The following is a 19,037-nucleotide window of genomic DNA, read 5'->3' on the forward strand; positions in this document are numbered from 1 at the left end:
AGTAACTTTAAAATAAACCGAGCTGTCAAGTTCACGACAGAACTTTTATTCCCCACTTAAATTTTATTTTTAACTTAGGTTTTATAGTTTTCTCGTTATCTTCATATTTGACATCCTTAATTACTTACACACACTATCTTTACTATTTAACACTTATATAAATAGAAAAAACTATTGTAGCTTTATTTAAAAATTTATTTCTTCGTTCGTATTACGTATAAATATAATTCTTCGATAATTCCTTAATTCTGAAAAATTAACAAGTCATTTGTATAATCTATAAAAAAAAAAAACTATAAAAATCAACTGTAACCTTGCTTAAAAATTGATTCTCTTCTTCCTAGTAATTATGTATATTAAACGCAGCCTTCTTTCTCTATTTCTATTCGATGGCAAATTTATTTAAAAATGATTTCTTAGTTTCCATCGTATTGAACGCAGCTTTTTTCCAATCTTCGTTCCATATTCTATTATTTCTGTCTTACGATATTACTTGACATAGAACCTTTGCCCATTATGAACGTAATTCTTCCGCCTGTATTAATTGCTCAGTTAACGATGTCGTGGATCGAATTAATGGTACCATGACAGCGGCATTGCTTGATAATTTCAATCGAGTGCCATAAGCTCTATACTATGCGTATAGTCGTACTACTGTATGTCCATTAGTGTACCGTATGGCTTCGAGATATCAAGCCGTGTCTGGGCAACGTAATCGAATAGCTGCTTTCAATTTATTCTAAGCGTCACTTTCCAAGAGTGAATTTTAAGGTGCATACGTTGTGATCCGATAAAAGATAATTTACTTTCAAATGGATTTCAAACGAATGGATTTCATTTGAAAAGATCTATTTACTTAGAATTGCGGGTAAGTTAATGTTTAAAGAAACGTTCGATTCGCTTAAAAGCGAGCTTATGTTTTGCCAAGTTTATATTGTATTAATCTCGAGGAGAATATTTTATTCTACGAATCGTATGTATATCATACGATGGCAAATTTCTAGAGAATTTTACAGAACGAATTCTGTGGGCTGTTGGCCTGGAGAATTTGTTTTCCCTCGCGCTAGGACGTCAGAGAACTCGATTTCAGGCAGATAGTTGCTCCCATGTGCATATGACAAAGCACAGACTTCTTGTACCATGGCCAAAGGCCAAAGGCCAGCTGTTCAAGACAATTTCTTCAACGGATACTGCATCAAATGTAACCTTTCGTTCGCATTACATGCTACTCTTGTTCTAATAATTTTTAACTTTCTATGTTTTATTATTTCTCTTTTTTTTTAATAAACTTGTGGTTTAAACTGCGTTTAATCTAATGATTTCGTTTTTTAAAAATTTAATTTAATTTTTAATTTAAACATCGATTAAATATTTGTATCTCATTAATTATTTGATTTCTTATTCATTCAGATGGGCCACGTCGCATTGAGAAATTCAATTATATTTATTAATTTATTTCTTACTATTAGAAATTTTATCTGCAGTTTTGCAAAATTTCTATCAAATTTTACAAAGACTATGAAATTTTATGAACTACGCAATAAAAGCTTCTAGGAAAGTAAAATCTGAAATGACACTAATAAAATCACAAGATTGCTTTGCTTCTCCGTTTGCGAGATCAGAGAAAGAAGTAAGAGAATTAGAAAATATAACGAAGTCGACTACATTTTTCTTTAATTATTCCCAGAAGAATAACAATTTTCCTGCAAGATAATCCTACTAACTATTGTCTGATTTTGTATCACATTTGCTATTACTCTTTTACTCATTTATTTATTTACTGTTATCAATCAATCGTTCTTTAAAACTGTCGTTACATTAATTTCTATCGGCGAGTCAATTTTTCCAATTTTAAAATAACTTCCCTTACAGGTTGATCTGCACAATGGCAGCTCTAGTAAGTCACAGAACATATCCGGGATATTCATAAAGAATGTCTTGCCGAACAGTCCGGCCGGAAGAACCGGCGAGTTGAAGGTAACGTATGCGACATGAATTCTATTTGTACGCGTGTGTTTTACGTTCGATGAGAGAAGAAAGGAGGAAATAATTTGGTATTCTGTTCAGGTCACGAGAATACAAACTCGAAGATTCAATGGACTTGACCGCGAATCTGTTTCAACTTTTATGCTGCATAATTATTCATTTTTTGTTTGATTATATCCTTAAGAAATTTCGATTTGAAAAATTTATTTGAAAAAATTCTTTAATTTTTAATATTCTAATAATAAATTCATGCATTAATTTCCAAAATATAATAATTCGAGTCGTTCTACTGTGGCAAATTAATTCTAATTTGAGTAAAAATAGTGGAAACATTTGTTTAAATACGCGAGATCCAGAATCTCTGATAATGGGTCTTTCATTTAATCGAAGAACATACAAATGAGACGCTATTTAAAAATCAGTTTATGCGACTTCAGAATCATTGACATTGAATTCGTCCATTATTTGTTTTGAGAATATACAGATGAATGGCTATTAAAAAACAAATTTATGTGACTTTAGGAAACAATATGTGAGTAGAGGCTGAAAAAACAAAGCTTCGTTCAAGACTAAGATCGAAAACATTGAATGAAGTTTCTTCTAATTCGCGTCACGAACGAAGAAAACTTTCTCTGGCAACCCAATAATGGAGCCGCGAAACTGGTTGAACCATAAACCTTCATTCTTTGTTATCTTATATGGAACTTAATATCACGCTCCAGTTATCTCTATTTTAATATTCAACACACCTTTTTCGTATATACAACATTTTACAGGAAATATATTTCTAGATAAAATACAACAGGAAAAAAATATTAAGAAAAATTTGCAATTAAAAATCTATCTTTTCTTTTTATTATTATACCATTTTCTTTTTCTCGAGTTTTCTTTATCAAAAGAACTTCTGTTAAATTCTTTCTCATACAGATTTCCTTCCTCTCTTCGTAAATGTAACTTCTCATAAATTAAACAAACAGTGATAATAATAACAATTTAAAATTCAAAAGGTCTGGTTCTTTATCTTACTACTTTGTTTCGCTCGAGCTTTCTCTCGCAAGCACTTTCCACTGAATTATTCCTTAGAAAAAAGAAGCTTCCTCTCGCGGCTTATAAATTAAACCTCTTCAAACAAACTAAATTATCTTTAAATATTGTTATAACAGCCTGTATGTTCCGTATACTTCGTCTATATTCTTGAAATATTACTTTTCATTGTTTCATCGATGTCCACATTGACTCATTACCGAACAATTCATTTGTAATAAATAATTTTGTTATTGGCAAAAAATGATTCAGTTACGTATAGATTATGACTGTTGATCGATCGAAATATGAAAAATTGCAGAAGATAGACATAAAAAAAGGGATTTAATACGCGCTTCTTCTTTTTCTCGTTTATTTTCAGATCGGAGATCGAATAATCGAGGTCGATGGCGTGGACCTACGACATAGCACTCATGAACGAGCGGTGGAGGTCATCCAAGCCGCCGGAAATCCTGTCTGCCTTCTTGTCCAGTCTCTGGTGCACCTGGTGAGACCTCGCCACGACCAGGAATATCGATGTACACCCTTTCCTTTCCACCCTCATTTGCTCCGCATTTTCTCACATTACATACCCATTATCGTTGATTATTTAACAATTTGATTTTCCTATAGAATTGTAGACGATCTTGGCCTGTATAATTGGCAATTTGAACTTTTTAATTTAATTTTTTAATGTGGTTATATTATTCTTTATCGCTATGGCAGTTCTGTCTCGGCTGTAGTCGTAGATATAGTATATCGAAAAACTGTCTTCTTTCGTAGAGTTTCTTCATGAAATATGAAAAATACGACAGAAATATTTCAACTGAAAAACTTAAGCGGAATACCTTGTACGATGTATTTTGTAATTACGCTTGATATGCATAAACAAACGATGTAAATTAATTCTTTATTTCCTTCTTTTTCATAGTCTTCAGAATTGAAAAATTGCAGAGATAACCACACGCTAACAATATATCATTTTTTCTTTTATTACGAATTAATCAATGCTCGATACAGTACACGTGGAATATCGATACGTACACTTCATTTTTGTAAATTTTTTTAATATTCTCTACTTGCTTGTTACTCGTTATTTTTACAGGTTTTACCGATAAAATCACCTTTGAAGTGCCTATTATATTTTATAATATATTTTAGATTATATTCAAAAAGAATGTTCTTCATTTTATATGAGCCGATTTTTCAAAAACAGACAGAACCCGTAATTGTCGATGAATTTTTCTAGCATTCGACCAACCCTTCGATTCTAACATTTTATTCGTTATCGTCTCGTTTATCGACAGATTTCTGTGCACCGCTGCTTTTTAACGCATCTTTTATTTCATTGTTTTCACCATAGCACGCTTGTTACGCGTTTTAAACGCGAAAGTAGCTCGTTTGCTTGTCACGTTCCGAGTGCCATTGAAGTTCGATGGCGCTTGCGAGCGAGAAAACTCGTAGAAGAATAAATTGCATCCACGATGTTATTGCACGCTCGTTGTAAATTTGGTCAACGCCTCCAGGTAGCCGACACGTGTATGCAAATGTAGGAATTGTGGCCGCGTACTCGATTTAAAACGGAACTTTGTTCTTCGCGCTTAATGACTTTCTCCGTTTCTCATTTGCAGAAACGTATCAGACGCAGACAGAATTGAACGTCGCTTGCAACGAGAAAATACGCGAAATTAGATTTTTTCAATAATTCCTCGTCACGCATAAATTTTCGCGTATTCGAATCTCGACTATTTAAGTACGAATCTTCGAATTGGAGTATTTTTAGGTTTGAACATCGGGTACGAATAACTTTAATTATTTAATTTCCAACTCGAATAGTTGGCAATTTAAATGTCGACTTTGAGTATTTGAATTCGCATCTCTGAATTTATTAATATTAAAACTTTTGCGTCCAAAGCTTCACATTCAGACATACAGATTTAAATATTTAGATTTGAAATTGTTGATTCCAATATTTGAATTTCAATATTTCGAATTGAATTTAAATACCTGAATACGAGAAATAAAATCTGCAGTGTGTTCGATGTGTCGATATCGTAGACAGAAGTCTGATAAAGCAACATTTCTGAAACACGCATACTAGAAACCTATACGTATTTGCAATGAAATTTCGTGTTTGAAATCAGATTGTTCATAAAATTTCCGCTCGCTCTCTCGATGCTAGTTAGAAATTCAAAATTTTTCACGCGATGAAATTGCGAAATTTGTTTTAACAATATTTCAAACAAAATTGTAGCTAGGTACAACGAGTTGCAATCAATTTTGCGCCATGTTTTCGCTTGTAATCTGCCGGATTGCTTCGACACACAGGTCGAAATATGTATGTATGTGAAATGAACAATTCGCTGTTAATTCCTGTTGTTTCGAAAAGAGAGGAAAACAGTTGGAACAAACATCGTACGATATGTAGGAAAAATATGTATGATGACAATTTTCCATAATCTTTCCCCGATGATTTCTTAAATGGCAATATATTTTTATTTGAAATATTATTATTTGAACATGGGAAAAATTGTTTTTTAAACTGTCACGTTTGGTTTATGATGAGAAATATAACGACACAAAGTGTAGCGACAATACAAAGTTATTAAATGAAAATTGTTGTAGTTCCCACAAAACGGACTAATGGCAATTTACAGATTGCACGTTGCAAATTGCATGTATTGATTGCATATAAAATAAATTTCAGCCGAAATTAAACTTCAAACAGACAATTATCAACGAATGGGAAAAGAAGTTAAATTAAAAAAAGAATTAGATTTTTTTTATATGCTCTTCTTTAATAGCAATACATCATTAAGGTAATTTATAACATTTTAAAAATTGTTTTTATAAATATAAATTTAAAACAGCTAGCACATATTTCGGGATATTTTTACGACAGATATATTTCTATAAAATCTTGGAATATATTAGAAAAAAAGAGAAAAATGATTCGTCAATGACTTGGATAATTAAAGAATAAAACACAGCGATCAAATGAATATTTTCAAACTCTGTGACTTATGAAAATGAGATCGCTGTTGTCTCTGACATTTCATCTACGCGATTTATTTCGACCTGCGGGTTTGATGGGCGATCACAGGCACCATAGAATTTTTCATCGAGCTAATCAAACTGTAAATGACATACAAAAGAGAAAAAGAAATCACCAATCCTTCAAACAACTCAATTAACTCCGATCGTTTGATTGTTTGTTTATACGTTTCTTTTCTCTCTGAAGTATTCGCATTGTCCACTCTTTTGTTATAGCTAAATTGAAGAAACCGGGAACATTACAAAGATTGAAAAATTTTTATATTTTAGAAATAAAATTTTTCGAAAATTTCTTTAGATTTTGTTAATACTATACATCGAAGCAATCGAAATAAGTTAAAAATAAAAAATATATACTATGTCGATAGAATAACAGAGGTATAATAATCTAATCTATGTAATCATAACAAATACTGATACCTAAATAATTAAAGTCGATTAAAATAGTTAGACGAGAAAAAAGAAATACTTTCTGTTACGATATTGGAGAGATAAGAGTTAAAATTATAATAATTATCGGAAATAAATATTTCATTTACTTAATTATTATCTCGCTCTGTCACTTTGGAATCATGCTAAATAGTAAACCTCGATAGTGATATTTCCATCGAATGGCAACTCCAGAAAGCAGACATTTCGAAATGTCAGATAAACTAGAACATATCGTCCTTGAATCTCTGTCTCTTGTCCCTTCATACCTTCTGCAGTAATCTATTATCCTCTGGCAACCTTGGAACCTTGGAAGCCTAATTCAATCGATCCAACGATCGCTATATAGAATTGTCTAACAACTAAATATTATTTGGAAAATAAATTTCGCTGGAAATAAAATCAAATTTGATTATAGCCTTCTTTGTGGATGTAATTAACAATTTTGATGAATTACGAAGGTACGAAATACAAAATAATGAAAAAAAATATGAAAAATCGTGAAACATTAAAAGTGTAGAATATTTGAATTACGAATTACATAAGCCGCGAGATCTTTTGATTAAACTATAATTACTTATTAAAATATCTATATGCAATTATTTAATTACTGAAATATTTATTTCCAAATATTTTAAATTATTTGAAATTTATTTCTAAAGATTGAAATTGTTTACAGAATGTTGAAACCGCAGGATATTTAAATCACAAAATTAATCGAGTATTCGAGGTATAAAATATTGAAATTATGGGACATTTAAATTGAGCAGTATTTAAATTAGAGAATATTTAAATTACAAAACTATAGAATATTCCAGATATAAAATATTTAAACGATTGAAAGTTTAAACTGTGCAGTATCTAAATTACAAAATATCTAAATTGTACAAAAATACAGAATAATCTAAATGCGTAACTTTGATATCATTGAATATTTGAGTGATGAAGTACTATAATTACAGGATACTCGAGTCATAGATTATTTTAATTACAAACTAGTCTAAGCTCTCTCACAGAAGACTCGAACTATAAAATATATTTCAATAATGTTACATGTTTCCACTATCCAACCTACAATAAAAAATATATATATTATATTTCAATAATATATACTATACTATAAAATATATTTCAATAATGCTACATATTTCCACTATCCAACTTAGAATAAAATATATCTGAAAACATTTTTTTATTCCACAGTTTATTTAGAAAAAATCACAGATTGCCCCAGAATGTTAAATTACAAAATTGCGAACGTTCTAAAATACTTCGATAAATCAAACGATCAAATCCCCAACGAAATACAACTGGCGAAACAATAGACTCGGAAATCTGAAAAAATTTATTTCATAGCTTATTTAGAAAAATATCACAGATTGCCCCAGAATGTTAAATTACAAAATTGCGAACGTTCTAAAATACTTCGATAAATCAAACGATCAAATCCCCAACGAAATACAACTGGCGAAACAATAGACTCGGAAATCTGAAAAAATTTATTTCATAGCTTATTTAGAAAAATATCACAGATTGTCCCAGAATGTTAAATTACAAAATTGCGAACGTTCTAAAATACTTCGATAAATCAAACGATCAAATCCCCAATGAAATGCAACTCGCGAAACAATAAAACTCGCAAACCCAAATTCCCATACTTCGCAAACAATTTTCCATTTCACTCTTCCAAAGAACATTCCCCACATCTGCATACCTACACACATCGTCGTCATATGTTTCAACTTCGATCCACTTGGTTCACAGAAATTCACTTCGAGCCTGTATGAAATTAAAGCGACTAAACGACATTGAACCGATCAGGCTAGAGATAGAGAAACACGGAACAGCCAGATACGGCGAAAGAACGAGATGGATAGAGGGTGCATCGGAGATAAAAGAAAAAAAAATCGAAAGAGGAATAGAGTAGTGTAGGCAGAGCCATTATAGAGAATCCCTTGTAGATGTACGGTGCATCGAGGTCGAACTTTCCAATAAACCATCTGACGAGGGGATGACAGGGGGGTGAAATGGTGCGAAAGGCGGGAACAGAACGAGAATCATGCAAATCAGAGCGAACGGTGTCGAAGATAGGCTGGTACCAGGAACAGGGGATCGAAGGAAACGCTTTTGTTTTGACAAGTTTGCACAGAGAATGTTCTCGCTCGAAAGATTGCGTGCAAATTGCACGAATCTGTCTGTTCTTCTATTTCCCTGTGTGAGGTAATGAGCAGAAAATCTGGTTAGAGATAACGATCGAACGTTCGAGCAATTTTTGGTTTACATTTCTTTGATTAGGGCATTTGAAGTTTGAAAGATTTGCTTTTGATTAATTCTATTCGAAATTTTGTTTGTGCGAATTGACAGAGATGCGGGGAACTCGTGCATGCAGCTCTGTTGTTTTATCTTCCTTTGTGAGGAAACCAGCGGAAAATCTGGTTCAAAATGAGAATCGAACATTCGAAGATTTTTTTTACTTTAGCATCTTTATAACGAGAATTTCTCTCCTTTCAAAATCTACGATTTTATTATCGAATATTGTTAACAACGTCAGCAACGGTACTTAACACTTCTCTTGGAAATTCGAAACACCTTGCCACATGCATTTCCGGGCCACGAAAACTCCAAAGGAAACAAAGTTTCCACCTCGAAAAGAAAAAAATCCGGAAGCCCTCTCTCGAGAAACTCAGCCGACGTTTCTGTAATTCCAACGTTCAACTTGAAAAAGTTCGCCGAAGCTCTACAAACAACAGAAACAACAAAATAAAAGGAAAGAAAAACAGAACGAATGGCAGAAAGCGTGGATCCCGTCGGAGCATTTCGCATTCCAAGCGGATCCTTTAAAAAACATGAATTCTGACACGGCATAAAACAATTCAGGAAGGGCAAAACTAACGCGAAACAACCCCAGGGACTAATAAAGAGGGGGAACACGCGAAACAAAGGTTAGAAAGAGAAGGCAGATGTGTACACGGTGGGAGGGGTGATTGGCAATGAGTCAGGGACGATCCGTGTGAGAAAGTGTGGATTACGTGGTTGCAACGAACCGTCCATCATCGGCACACCATGGACCATTGGCACCCCTTCCAGCTGCGGCAGTAACCCCCCTCTGATCACGTCGAACCATCTCTCTCTCGGTAGCGATATATCGACGACCCGGCAGTTTCATGCACGAAACCGGCTGGTAGACGTTGCCTCCGACGGAACAGCGTCGCGATGCACCGCCTCTTCGGACGCAAACGCGTCTCGTTCGGTGTACGTTCCAACGAATACACGCACATGTGACGCCTGCTATTCGTTGTTGAGGAATAGTAGTCCCTTTGAGGATAGATTTCACGGATCAGAGTTGGACCGCGTCGAACGTAATTTGGCAACGGTGATATGGTTCCTGGTTTTCCTTCTTTTTGCCCGTCGTACCTGTTTCGTTTGGGATTTCTTGTATTTGTGACTGTTGGGATACGGTTGGTGATACGGTCTTCGGTCTTGGCTTCTTTTTTGTTCACTTTCCTTTGAATATTTTTATATTTACGACGCTTGAGGTCGGTGACATAATCCTTGGATCTTGTTCTTTCATCCTTTTCTTTCTTCGTTCGAGATTTTTCTATGTTTGTGATTTTTTGGTTCGATGGTGTAATCCGCGGATTTTGCTGCTTTTCTACTTCTCCTTTTCTCGTTTGAGATTGCTTTATATTTTTGTGACTTTTGGTATCGGTGACACGTTTCCTGGTTTTGATTCTTTTTCTTTTTTTTTTGTATGTTTTACCAGCTTTTGTATGTTTTACCAATTTGTAATCTGTGAGTTTTGATATTTTGATATTTTGATTCCTTCTTCGTTCGGGGCATTTTATATTCGTGATTTTTAAGATTGATAATATGCTTCTTCCTTTCGTTTCTTTTCTCTTTTTCTCTTCCTTTGGGAATTTCTGCGTCTGTGTGAGTATTCATTTCCTATTGCATAGTTGTATATAAATACATATGGTGTGTTTACGAGTATTTGGATATTTTGGGGGAATTATAAGAATCTTTAAAAATTATTATTATTTCATTTGGTAAAAGTGTGGAGTTGCTAAAGTTACTTAAACTTGTAATTTCGAGTGAGAACAGTTTAGAAGAACATGCACTGTAATTATTAGAAATATTGATGCAGTCGTTGCAATAAATACAAATGTGTTGGCTTCATTCGGTGTATTTTAAGTCGGTTTAACAGTACTTGTTATTTCTGATAAAAATTAAATACCAGTTTCATTGTTTGTTTTTGATGATTAATTTAAATTTTGGATAATTATTGTTCTTTAAAAATGCAGTATTTTCTCAAAAATCATTTGAGACTTCAAAGTCAAGACACATATGGAAAAATTATTTTCTTCCATAGATTTTATGTTTCTTTTTTACTTGTTACATTTATTTTTTTTTTTTTATTCAACAATGACAAATTTAATTCTGATATTTTTTTCAGGATACATTTGCTTTAAATCTAGCGTAGGTGAAAGTCGATTGTTTTATCTACCTGATCGTTCGTAAACTCAGGTTGTCCCATCAAACAAGAGCTTCGAAATGTAAATGCTATCGATCAGTTCCTTTAAAAATAGAACATGATCACCAAACATATTTCCCAATCACGGTAAAAGTGCGTCCAATAACGATCTTAATTCGTCAAACCACCCATATTACCGTCAATAACGAACGAAAGAATACATTATTAATTTTATATAATATTATCATGATAATAATGCAACGTAATCGATTCAATTATAATATTTCTCTGAAGTGAAAAAAATATATACTTTTTTTTTTGCATGCAATTATTTCTCCGGTTTCAGACAGGAAGACGAAAAGATTAAAAAATTGTTGAAAATAATTAACTTGGGGTAAACAATTTTAAATAATTCCCACAAACCCATAGGTGAACTATCCACAAAATATTGCTTTGTAAATCATCGAACCTCTTTCAATGCAACACTAAACGTAACACACTAAAATCCACGATTAACCGTAGATGAAACCTCCATTGGTATCATTGAATTATAGGGTGGTACACAAGACTTTGAATTAAATTTTACATATAATGTTACAACAATTTTTATCTTAATTTCTATCCCTGGTTTTTACATAACAAATATCATTATAACAGTATTTTTGTTACAATAAAAATTGAATAATACTTGACTGCAACTCTAATTGAAACTACTGTGATCATCTACGGTTCGATGATATCAATTAAGCATTAAAGTCTATTACTTACGTCTCTATTCACATAAGTAGATCATCCAAGGCGTATTGCATATTGTATAAACGGTTGAATCCACTCAACGTAACAAAGAACGTAACACACACTAAAATCCACAAGCGAATGGAAACCTCGAACATTTATAATACATTTGGCACATTTTGGAAACAATCGATTTTGAAATTTCACTGTTCCATAAATGTAGAACACTTATTAGGCGACATTACGTCGCCTTCTAACGAACTACCTGCAACCTGCGCGTCAACTATCGACTGTAGAAGCATTGATCTTACACATTGTTAAATCAACTTCGACGAAAATGTGCTGCGGACACTTACTCGATGTTTCCATTGAATTGTTAACGTAGCGACAGTGTGATATCCGTATTGATTTACAACGAAACAAACGAACTCACAAACCCATATGTAGATCAGTCGGTTAATTGTTATTTCGCGGATCCTTGAGCCCAGTCAGTGGAATGTGCTGCAAGTCTCGTGCGAGGCCAAAATCTAATAACACGCATTAATCACATTCCGAGGTAGCGGTGTAACGTATGGGGCTCGCTGTTATCGATGATCGCGATTGAACACGCTTGTACATCTTTAAATCACTGCGTTTCTCCTCTGGCAACAATTCAAGAAACCGTCACGCCGAATATTTCACCGGTTGCCACGAGTAATTCAGTCCGGAAGCATCGTACTGCGCCAACCGAAATAGCACCTGGCAACTTCCATCCTTCCTCTCTTTTACTGCTTCTTCTTCTTCTTCTTTTTCTTCTTCTACACTTCCTGTTCCTCTTTTTCTTCCTCCATTTTTATTTCTTACGTTATTTATTCTTTCACATTTTCTCATTCCTTATTTCCTTGTATCTTTTACTATTTTATTATTCTTCTGTTTATTTCTCTTCTTTCATCATTTCTGTTCCCCCTTCACTCGTTTATCTTCTGTTTCCACCGCTCTGTTTTCTTTCATCTCTTTATTTTCCTCTTCCATTTCATTTCATTCCATTTCTTATCCTTCTTTCCTTGTTTCTTCTTCTTACATCAATTATTCTTTCTCTATTCCTATTTCTTTTTGTTCTTTATATTGTTTTATCTTTCTTCCCTTCTTTTTCCGCTGCTGTCGCTGCTATTCTTTTCTCTCCCCCTTTTCTGTTTCAATTGCTCCGCTTCCCTTCCCTTTATTTCTCTTCTTCCGTTTATTCCGCCCCCTTTTCTTCTGTCTCTACTCGTCCCTTTCTTCCTTCTCCTATTGTTGTCCTTTCTCTTCAAAGATCTCAGGCTTTTATACGGCTTGGTGTCACAGGATTATTCAAATCGAGGCTTTCAGACGTAAACCGCATCCTTTTGGTATGCATTCCTTTCCGCCTTTAGCCTTGCGACTACAGTGGAATCCTATGTATTCAACTCCACTGGGAACAAACGATACATGCGATAGAACTCTGTTAATTCCCGCCACTAGCATAACCGACGTAATCGTGTTCCCTGACGTTAACAAAATTTTCAAAAGTTTCAACAACGCGTGTAACGAGCCGATAAAAATTTGCCAAGTGTTCGAACACATTTGCCTCGCACAGCATTATAATAACCAGCAGAATCTCATTCAATCAGATACCAATCGAATCTATTTCTTCTTTATTTCTTCAGAAGAAGAGGAATTCTTTTCGATAAATGGAGTTCCATCGCGGTTTCTTTGGAAGAATCGGTCTTATCGAGACACAATGAGACAATGTGTATGAATAATGGCGAATTAACAGAACCATGAATCAAAAGCCTCGATTTTCTTCTTTCTCTTCCTTTTCTCGCAACTCCGCCTCTTTTTTCCCTTCCTCTTCAATTTGTACTATCAATCCGTGCCATCGCGTATCAGCGAGTCCTGCCACGTCTGAACCACGTCGTTGCACTGTTACAAATAACGTTTCTTTAGCTACTTCTTCCTGATATTTCATGCTTTGGTTTTTCTCTTCTGTGAAATTTGTAGAACAACGAGCACGACGAGGAAGCGGAGGAAAGGAAGCAGAACACGAGGAGTCGATTGCCCGGAACACCCACGGCATCCTTTCGTCAAAAGGCTTCGCCAGTCTCGCCAGTCAGGTCCAGCACGCCGGAAGTGACACAGGTGGGTCGTTTTCATTCAGTCTCGTTTTGTGCACGCGCGCCAATTGACACGGTCACACGCTTTACTATTTCTGACGTCTCGCAACCTGAACTAGATTCGATGTTTCACTGTGCTTGTTTCAAGTTGTTTGTTCGATCGAGAAATTCGGCTTTCTCTGTCGTCAAATGGAATCAGTCACGCAACAAGATAGAATATACAGTAACGGAAAGAAGCGAGAGGAAAATACGAAGCGACCATGTTTCCAGCATCGAACAATCGAAAGATTAGTATTTTTTGGCCTTGAATGAAATTATAAACAAAGAAGTAATATTTCATAGGTTTATTGTTGAAAAGCAAATAAATTTAAATTGCTTGTCTTCTAGAAAATTAAAAAAAATAAATTATACGAAAATTTGCAGCAGTGCACTCAGTTGCTGTTTATATAGCAACGTCAGTGTATGTTGAAGAGAATGTTTCAAGAGTTCGTTTCAAGTCAGTAGGAATTTTATACTGAAAAATATTTCCTTACGTTTAATATATTTCGTCCTCGTACATCGTTTTAATTTTTTTATTTCTAGTAGCTGAGATGATTTAGCATTCTCCGATATTATTTAGCTTTCGAAGGAAAATTGATCCCCTTAGAATATCAGCGAGGCAATGAAAGAGATTTGTAGTAATTCCGCTCATTCAGTTGAATCCAATATCTGAAACTGTTTGGAATTTTCAAGTGTCCTTTGTTGTTGGGTAGGCAATTAATCTATTCGAGAGGATATTCAACCAAAGAGACCCATTCTCAAACCAATTCGATCTAATTAGATCGACCCTAATAATTAGCTAATGGATCTTCCGATCGTGACAATCGTCACGTATTAACCCTTCCACGACCGCATAGCTAACCACCGCTATATTGCCATTTCAGTGGAAAGCACGTTGCAAGTGTACAATTGTGTCTGCTTAGAATTTAAATTCCTACTTGCATAAGATATTTACCTTATAGTATTGTGCAACTTATTCGTTTCTTATTCGAATTACTTTAAACCATTGAGTTTAACCAAAGTTTGACAGACAAGGGAACATCGTTGTTACACATCTGTAGCAAATGATTTTTAAATGAACCTACTGCCTTGTAAATTAAAATGCAAAGAGAAATGACGACTAGAAATATCATTTTTCAAAATTTATCTCGCAGTTTGCGATCGTTTATGCTATTTTCTTGCGGCGAATAAATTTTGTGGAAATAAATCGATTTTTTTTTTTAATATTGGATAATTAAGTAGCGAGGCAAAGAAATTGAGAAATCTATGAACAGCGACGTTGTTCAGTTTGTTCTCCAAGAATCTCATATATCGACTGTGAAATTATACAATTAGAAGAAATTTACATAAATTTTCAAATATAAAAATAGTTTGTATATGATAGCACGGTGAGGAAAGTTGTACACAGCGAGGTATCCTAAACTTGTGAAAGCTTGTTTCTAGATGTAAATGAGGTTTGTAGAGGAAGCCAAGTTTCAGTATCTCTACTGAAGATCACATACAGAAAGTTAGCATAATGGCTATTTGTATGAACAAATTTATTGTAAATAGTTTATTGGAAGCCGACTATTTATACACAGAAACGAGTCTGTACAATATCACTACAATGGTTCTTTCAACGCAGAAGTAAATCTGCACAACATCAGCGTAGCAGTCGTTCGTAAACAGAACGCCACCACAGCGGTTAGGTGGTCGATTGATGAAAATCGATAATTCTAAGATTATAAATCTTAAATTGAGACTTACAGTAATTCAAAGTTGTATTTCAACTCAGAATTAATTATTTTCAATCGCATAAAAAGCATTCCAATAAAACCAAAAGTACCTTTCATCTTATCAATCTTTTGTAACGCCAAATTGCAAATAACGTAACTGCAAATTAAGTATACCACAGACTGTGGTTTACTGTAATAACTATTCGAATACTTCTCTCACTGCGTAGAAGCAAATTCACCAAGAAAACGCTATAGTAACCTTTCGCATATGCGAAACACTTTTAGCTATACAATGTTTGCGATTGTGAGCTGCTTGTAGCTACCAAATGAAGTTCGTCAAAAAGTTTATTATGAAAACTACTCGAATACATCTCCGACTCGCCGTACCTAAATAGAAACAAATTTCTAAAAAAAAAAAAAAAAAAAAAAAACATACATCGTAGTGCCATTTTACATGGAAACATGTTTGCGACTATAGATTGCAGTTTCCATCAAAAGCGAAATGGTTAATGAAAACACGGAGAAAAAGTCTGGTTGATTGTGATCAAGACACAGGGAATAAAAAAGCGCGGGTACAAGGGGCCACGTTCGATCCTGTCCGATGTAAATTAATTCGGTCAACGGAATCGATTGTGTTATAACTTGGGGCGACGAGGGAGCGCGTGAAAACGGGAGGATCCCGTCGTCAGTCTATTTCGCGATGCGTCCCGTTCGAAATGTTACGATAGAGAGCGCGCGCGCGCGCGCCTACCCGAGCTACCAATTTTAGACAATCTCTCTCTCTCCATCGTTCTCGCACGTTGTTTGATCGTTTCTTGGAATTAATATAACCGCCCGTTACGTATTCTCGTTCGTGATTCGATTGATCGGTGTTTGTAATTGACCGAACTGTAATTGATAGTGAATTCAAAGCTTGTTCTATAATAGTTCCTGGTACACGGGTTGTTTGCAGCGTGGTGAGTTCCAAACGATCGGCAGACGCGTTTTCTCCGAGGTTTATTAAGCGTGCATTGTGGTTTGTTTGAAGAACGTTGATCGAGACCCTGAAAATTGTTCGTGAATATTCGAAAGCTCCGCCCTGCCGGCGATTATAGTTTTCGAAGTTTTTCCGCGGTTTTAGGCACGCGCGATCGGAAGTTATTTTGGTGCAAATTGCTCTTTATTTCGCAGAGTTGCTCTGTTGTCTGAAATGAATTACCGTTTCGCCATTTCCTCTAACGCTTTGTCATTTTTCTAAAATTTCACGATTTCAGTTTCGTTGGATCTATGGAAGGAAATATCGTCTACTCTTCCGTTTCGTAGATGAAGACATTGTACACGCTGTTTAAAATTGTAATTTCATTTTCGTTCTATTTCTGATGATAGTGGAAGGAGATGCGAGAAGAAGGAATATTTTTGTGCGTCTCTTTGCATCTTTCTTTCTTCTTCGTTTTACAGGCAGGATTCGAAGACGGAGAGAAGCAAAGTAGCTCAAGATCAGATTTTAGGCGACAAAGTACAAGAGTTTCAGATGGCGCGGGATCCAGCTCGCGAAGGTAATTTAAGAGTCTTTTACAAACTTCTTTCTAACGTAGCCATTTCTTACAATTTGAAGCTGGAGATTCCACTAAAAATTTCTGATAAATTCTTTGCAAATTTCAATCATTTATTCGATATACCACATACGTATTATTTCAGTAAAATACTGTTACGTTCTATTTAGTTGCCGATGAGAAGGTAGCGTTAACTGACGTTTAATGCAACTGACAATAAGCTTCACTTTCGGCCAACCTGCTACGTGCGGGAATACTGACCCGGGAAAGGATTAAAGTCGTTCGAAAGTAAATGAACAATATGTAATGTACCCGATTTCGATATTGACAATTAGCTTGACAGATTGACGGATATAAAATTTTTCGGTTGACAAAATGATGATTCTTCGATAGACAAAATGATAACTAACTCTTCGATAGACAAGATGATAACTAACTCTTCGAATAGTAATTATTCAGTTGGCGAATGGTAATTAATTAATATTATTCGATAGACGAACGATAATAATTATTATTACTCGATAGACGAACGGTAATTATTATTCTTACTTACTTCTCTGAGTCGCTACACTTATTTGTATCTGTCGAAGATGAAAAAACGTCGGGATCTTTCTTTTAAAAATGTTTGGAAAGATCCCCAACGTTTGTTCAACTGGCGACTTTGTTTATAATTTAAATTGTCTTAATATCGTTATAAAAACATAATTAGGTAGATATAAAGATATAGTCAGATAAATTTTCGCAAGATATAGCCTTTAGCGGCTTCAACTGGCTTTCACATCAAATACTATAAACACGGTTTCAAATAAACGTTTTAAATTACCTTGATTTCAAAGAAATTATCAATTTTACTTTCGCGGGGCGTGACAATACTCTCGTCCAATTTTGCAAGTAATTCTTTTGAACTAAAATTCCCAATAAATTGTTTAAGGATCTCATTTTAACGTAAAATGTGTATAAAGAACTATAGTAAGACTTGTGCTGATTAAAAATGTTCTTCTTCCTGCGAAAATGCCAGGAACAATTAAAAACTAAACAAAACAGTTGTTTAATTAAACTTTCAGATCCTCCATGAAAAAATCCATTCGCAAGAAGGCGCCATCACCGCCTTCCAATCCAGGAATATTGCGAGAAGTGAGCGAAGAGAAAGAGGATAATGCATCGAAACCGGAAGAGCCTCCGAAACGGAAGTATTCGTCCGACGAGAGCTCTGAAGAGGACATACGTGAGTTGGAGGGTAACGTTTACACGAAAGGTGGCATGGAGGTCGGTGAACTTCAAGTATCTCGCGAATTTCCAGATATTTAAGAAGCTTCGGAGATTCAAATATTTAAATAATTGCCGTAGATTTCGAGAAAAAGTGCCGGAAACGTAAAACGTACCAAAGCAGAAATCGAAGCGGATCCAGAGACTGAAGATGAGTTCGGTTACACGAATAGTGCGTAATTTATGTAAATTAACTTTTTTTTTTAATTTATGCATCAGATGTTTCTTTCTTCTTTATTTTCTATCTGCCTCTTCTTAAACTTTTCTTTCTTCTCCGCTTTCGTCTCCCTTATCTTCTTTATCGTTTTCTCTATTTTTCGTTCCATTTCCCTTTGCCAGTATCACAGGAATCAGCAATATCATTCTTTGCGTTACAGTGAAAGTTCAGAAAAAATATCATTCACTGGGGCACAAGGTGATGCTAGTAAAGATAGAGAAAGACAGACGTGGCTTGGGTATCTCCTTGGCGGGACACAGAGATCGAAATCGGATGGCAGTGTTCGTTTGTGGCCTTAATCCAAAGGGAGCAGCTCACAAGACTGGAGAGATTTTGGTTGGCGACGAAATACTCGAGGTACGTTGCTTTGCTTCTTTCTTCATCGTATCCTCTGTCATAAAATTCTTACCAGTACATATTTAATACTAAGATTCATGAAGGATTTATTAATAAATTAAT

General features: G+C 34.7%; 1 protein-coding gene across 2 annotated transcripts in view; it reads left to right on the forward strand.

The window, feature by feature from the left end:
* Nucleotides 1-19,037, forward strand: part of LOC100647267 — a 166,460-nt gene that overhangs the window by 138,747 nt on the left and 8,676 nt on the right. For both annotated transcript variants that reach the window (XM_012311732.3, XM_048408870.1), the window contains exons 21-27: nt 1,873-1,977; nt 3,392-3,517; nt 13,697-13,834; nt 17,001-17,098; nt 18,160-18,361; nt 18,443-18,533; nt 18,739-18,935. In XM_012311732.3, the coding sequence (XP_012167122.2) occupies nt 1,873-1,977; nt 3,392-3,517; nt 13,697-13,834; nt 17,001-17,098; nt 18,160-18,361; nt 18,443-18,533; nt 18,739-18,935 (957 nt within the window). The remainder of the gene's footprint in view (nt 1-1,872; nt 1,978-3,391; nt 3,518-13,696; nt 13,835-17,000; nt 17,099-18,159; nt 18,362-18,442; nt 18,534-18,738; nt 18,936-19,037) is intronic.

The sequence above is a fragment of the Bombus terrestris genome, chromosome 9 (genome assembly GCF_910591885.1).
Source record: "Bombus terrestris chromosome 9, iyBomTerr1.2, whole genome shotgun sequence".
Lineage (NCBI taxonomy): Eukaryota > Metazoa > Arthropoda > Insecta > Hymenoptera > Apidae > Bombus > Bombus terrestris.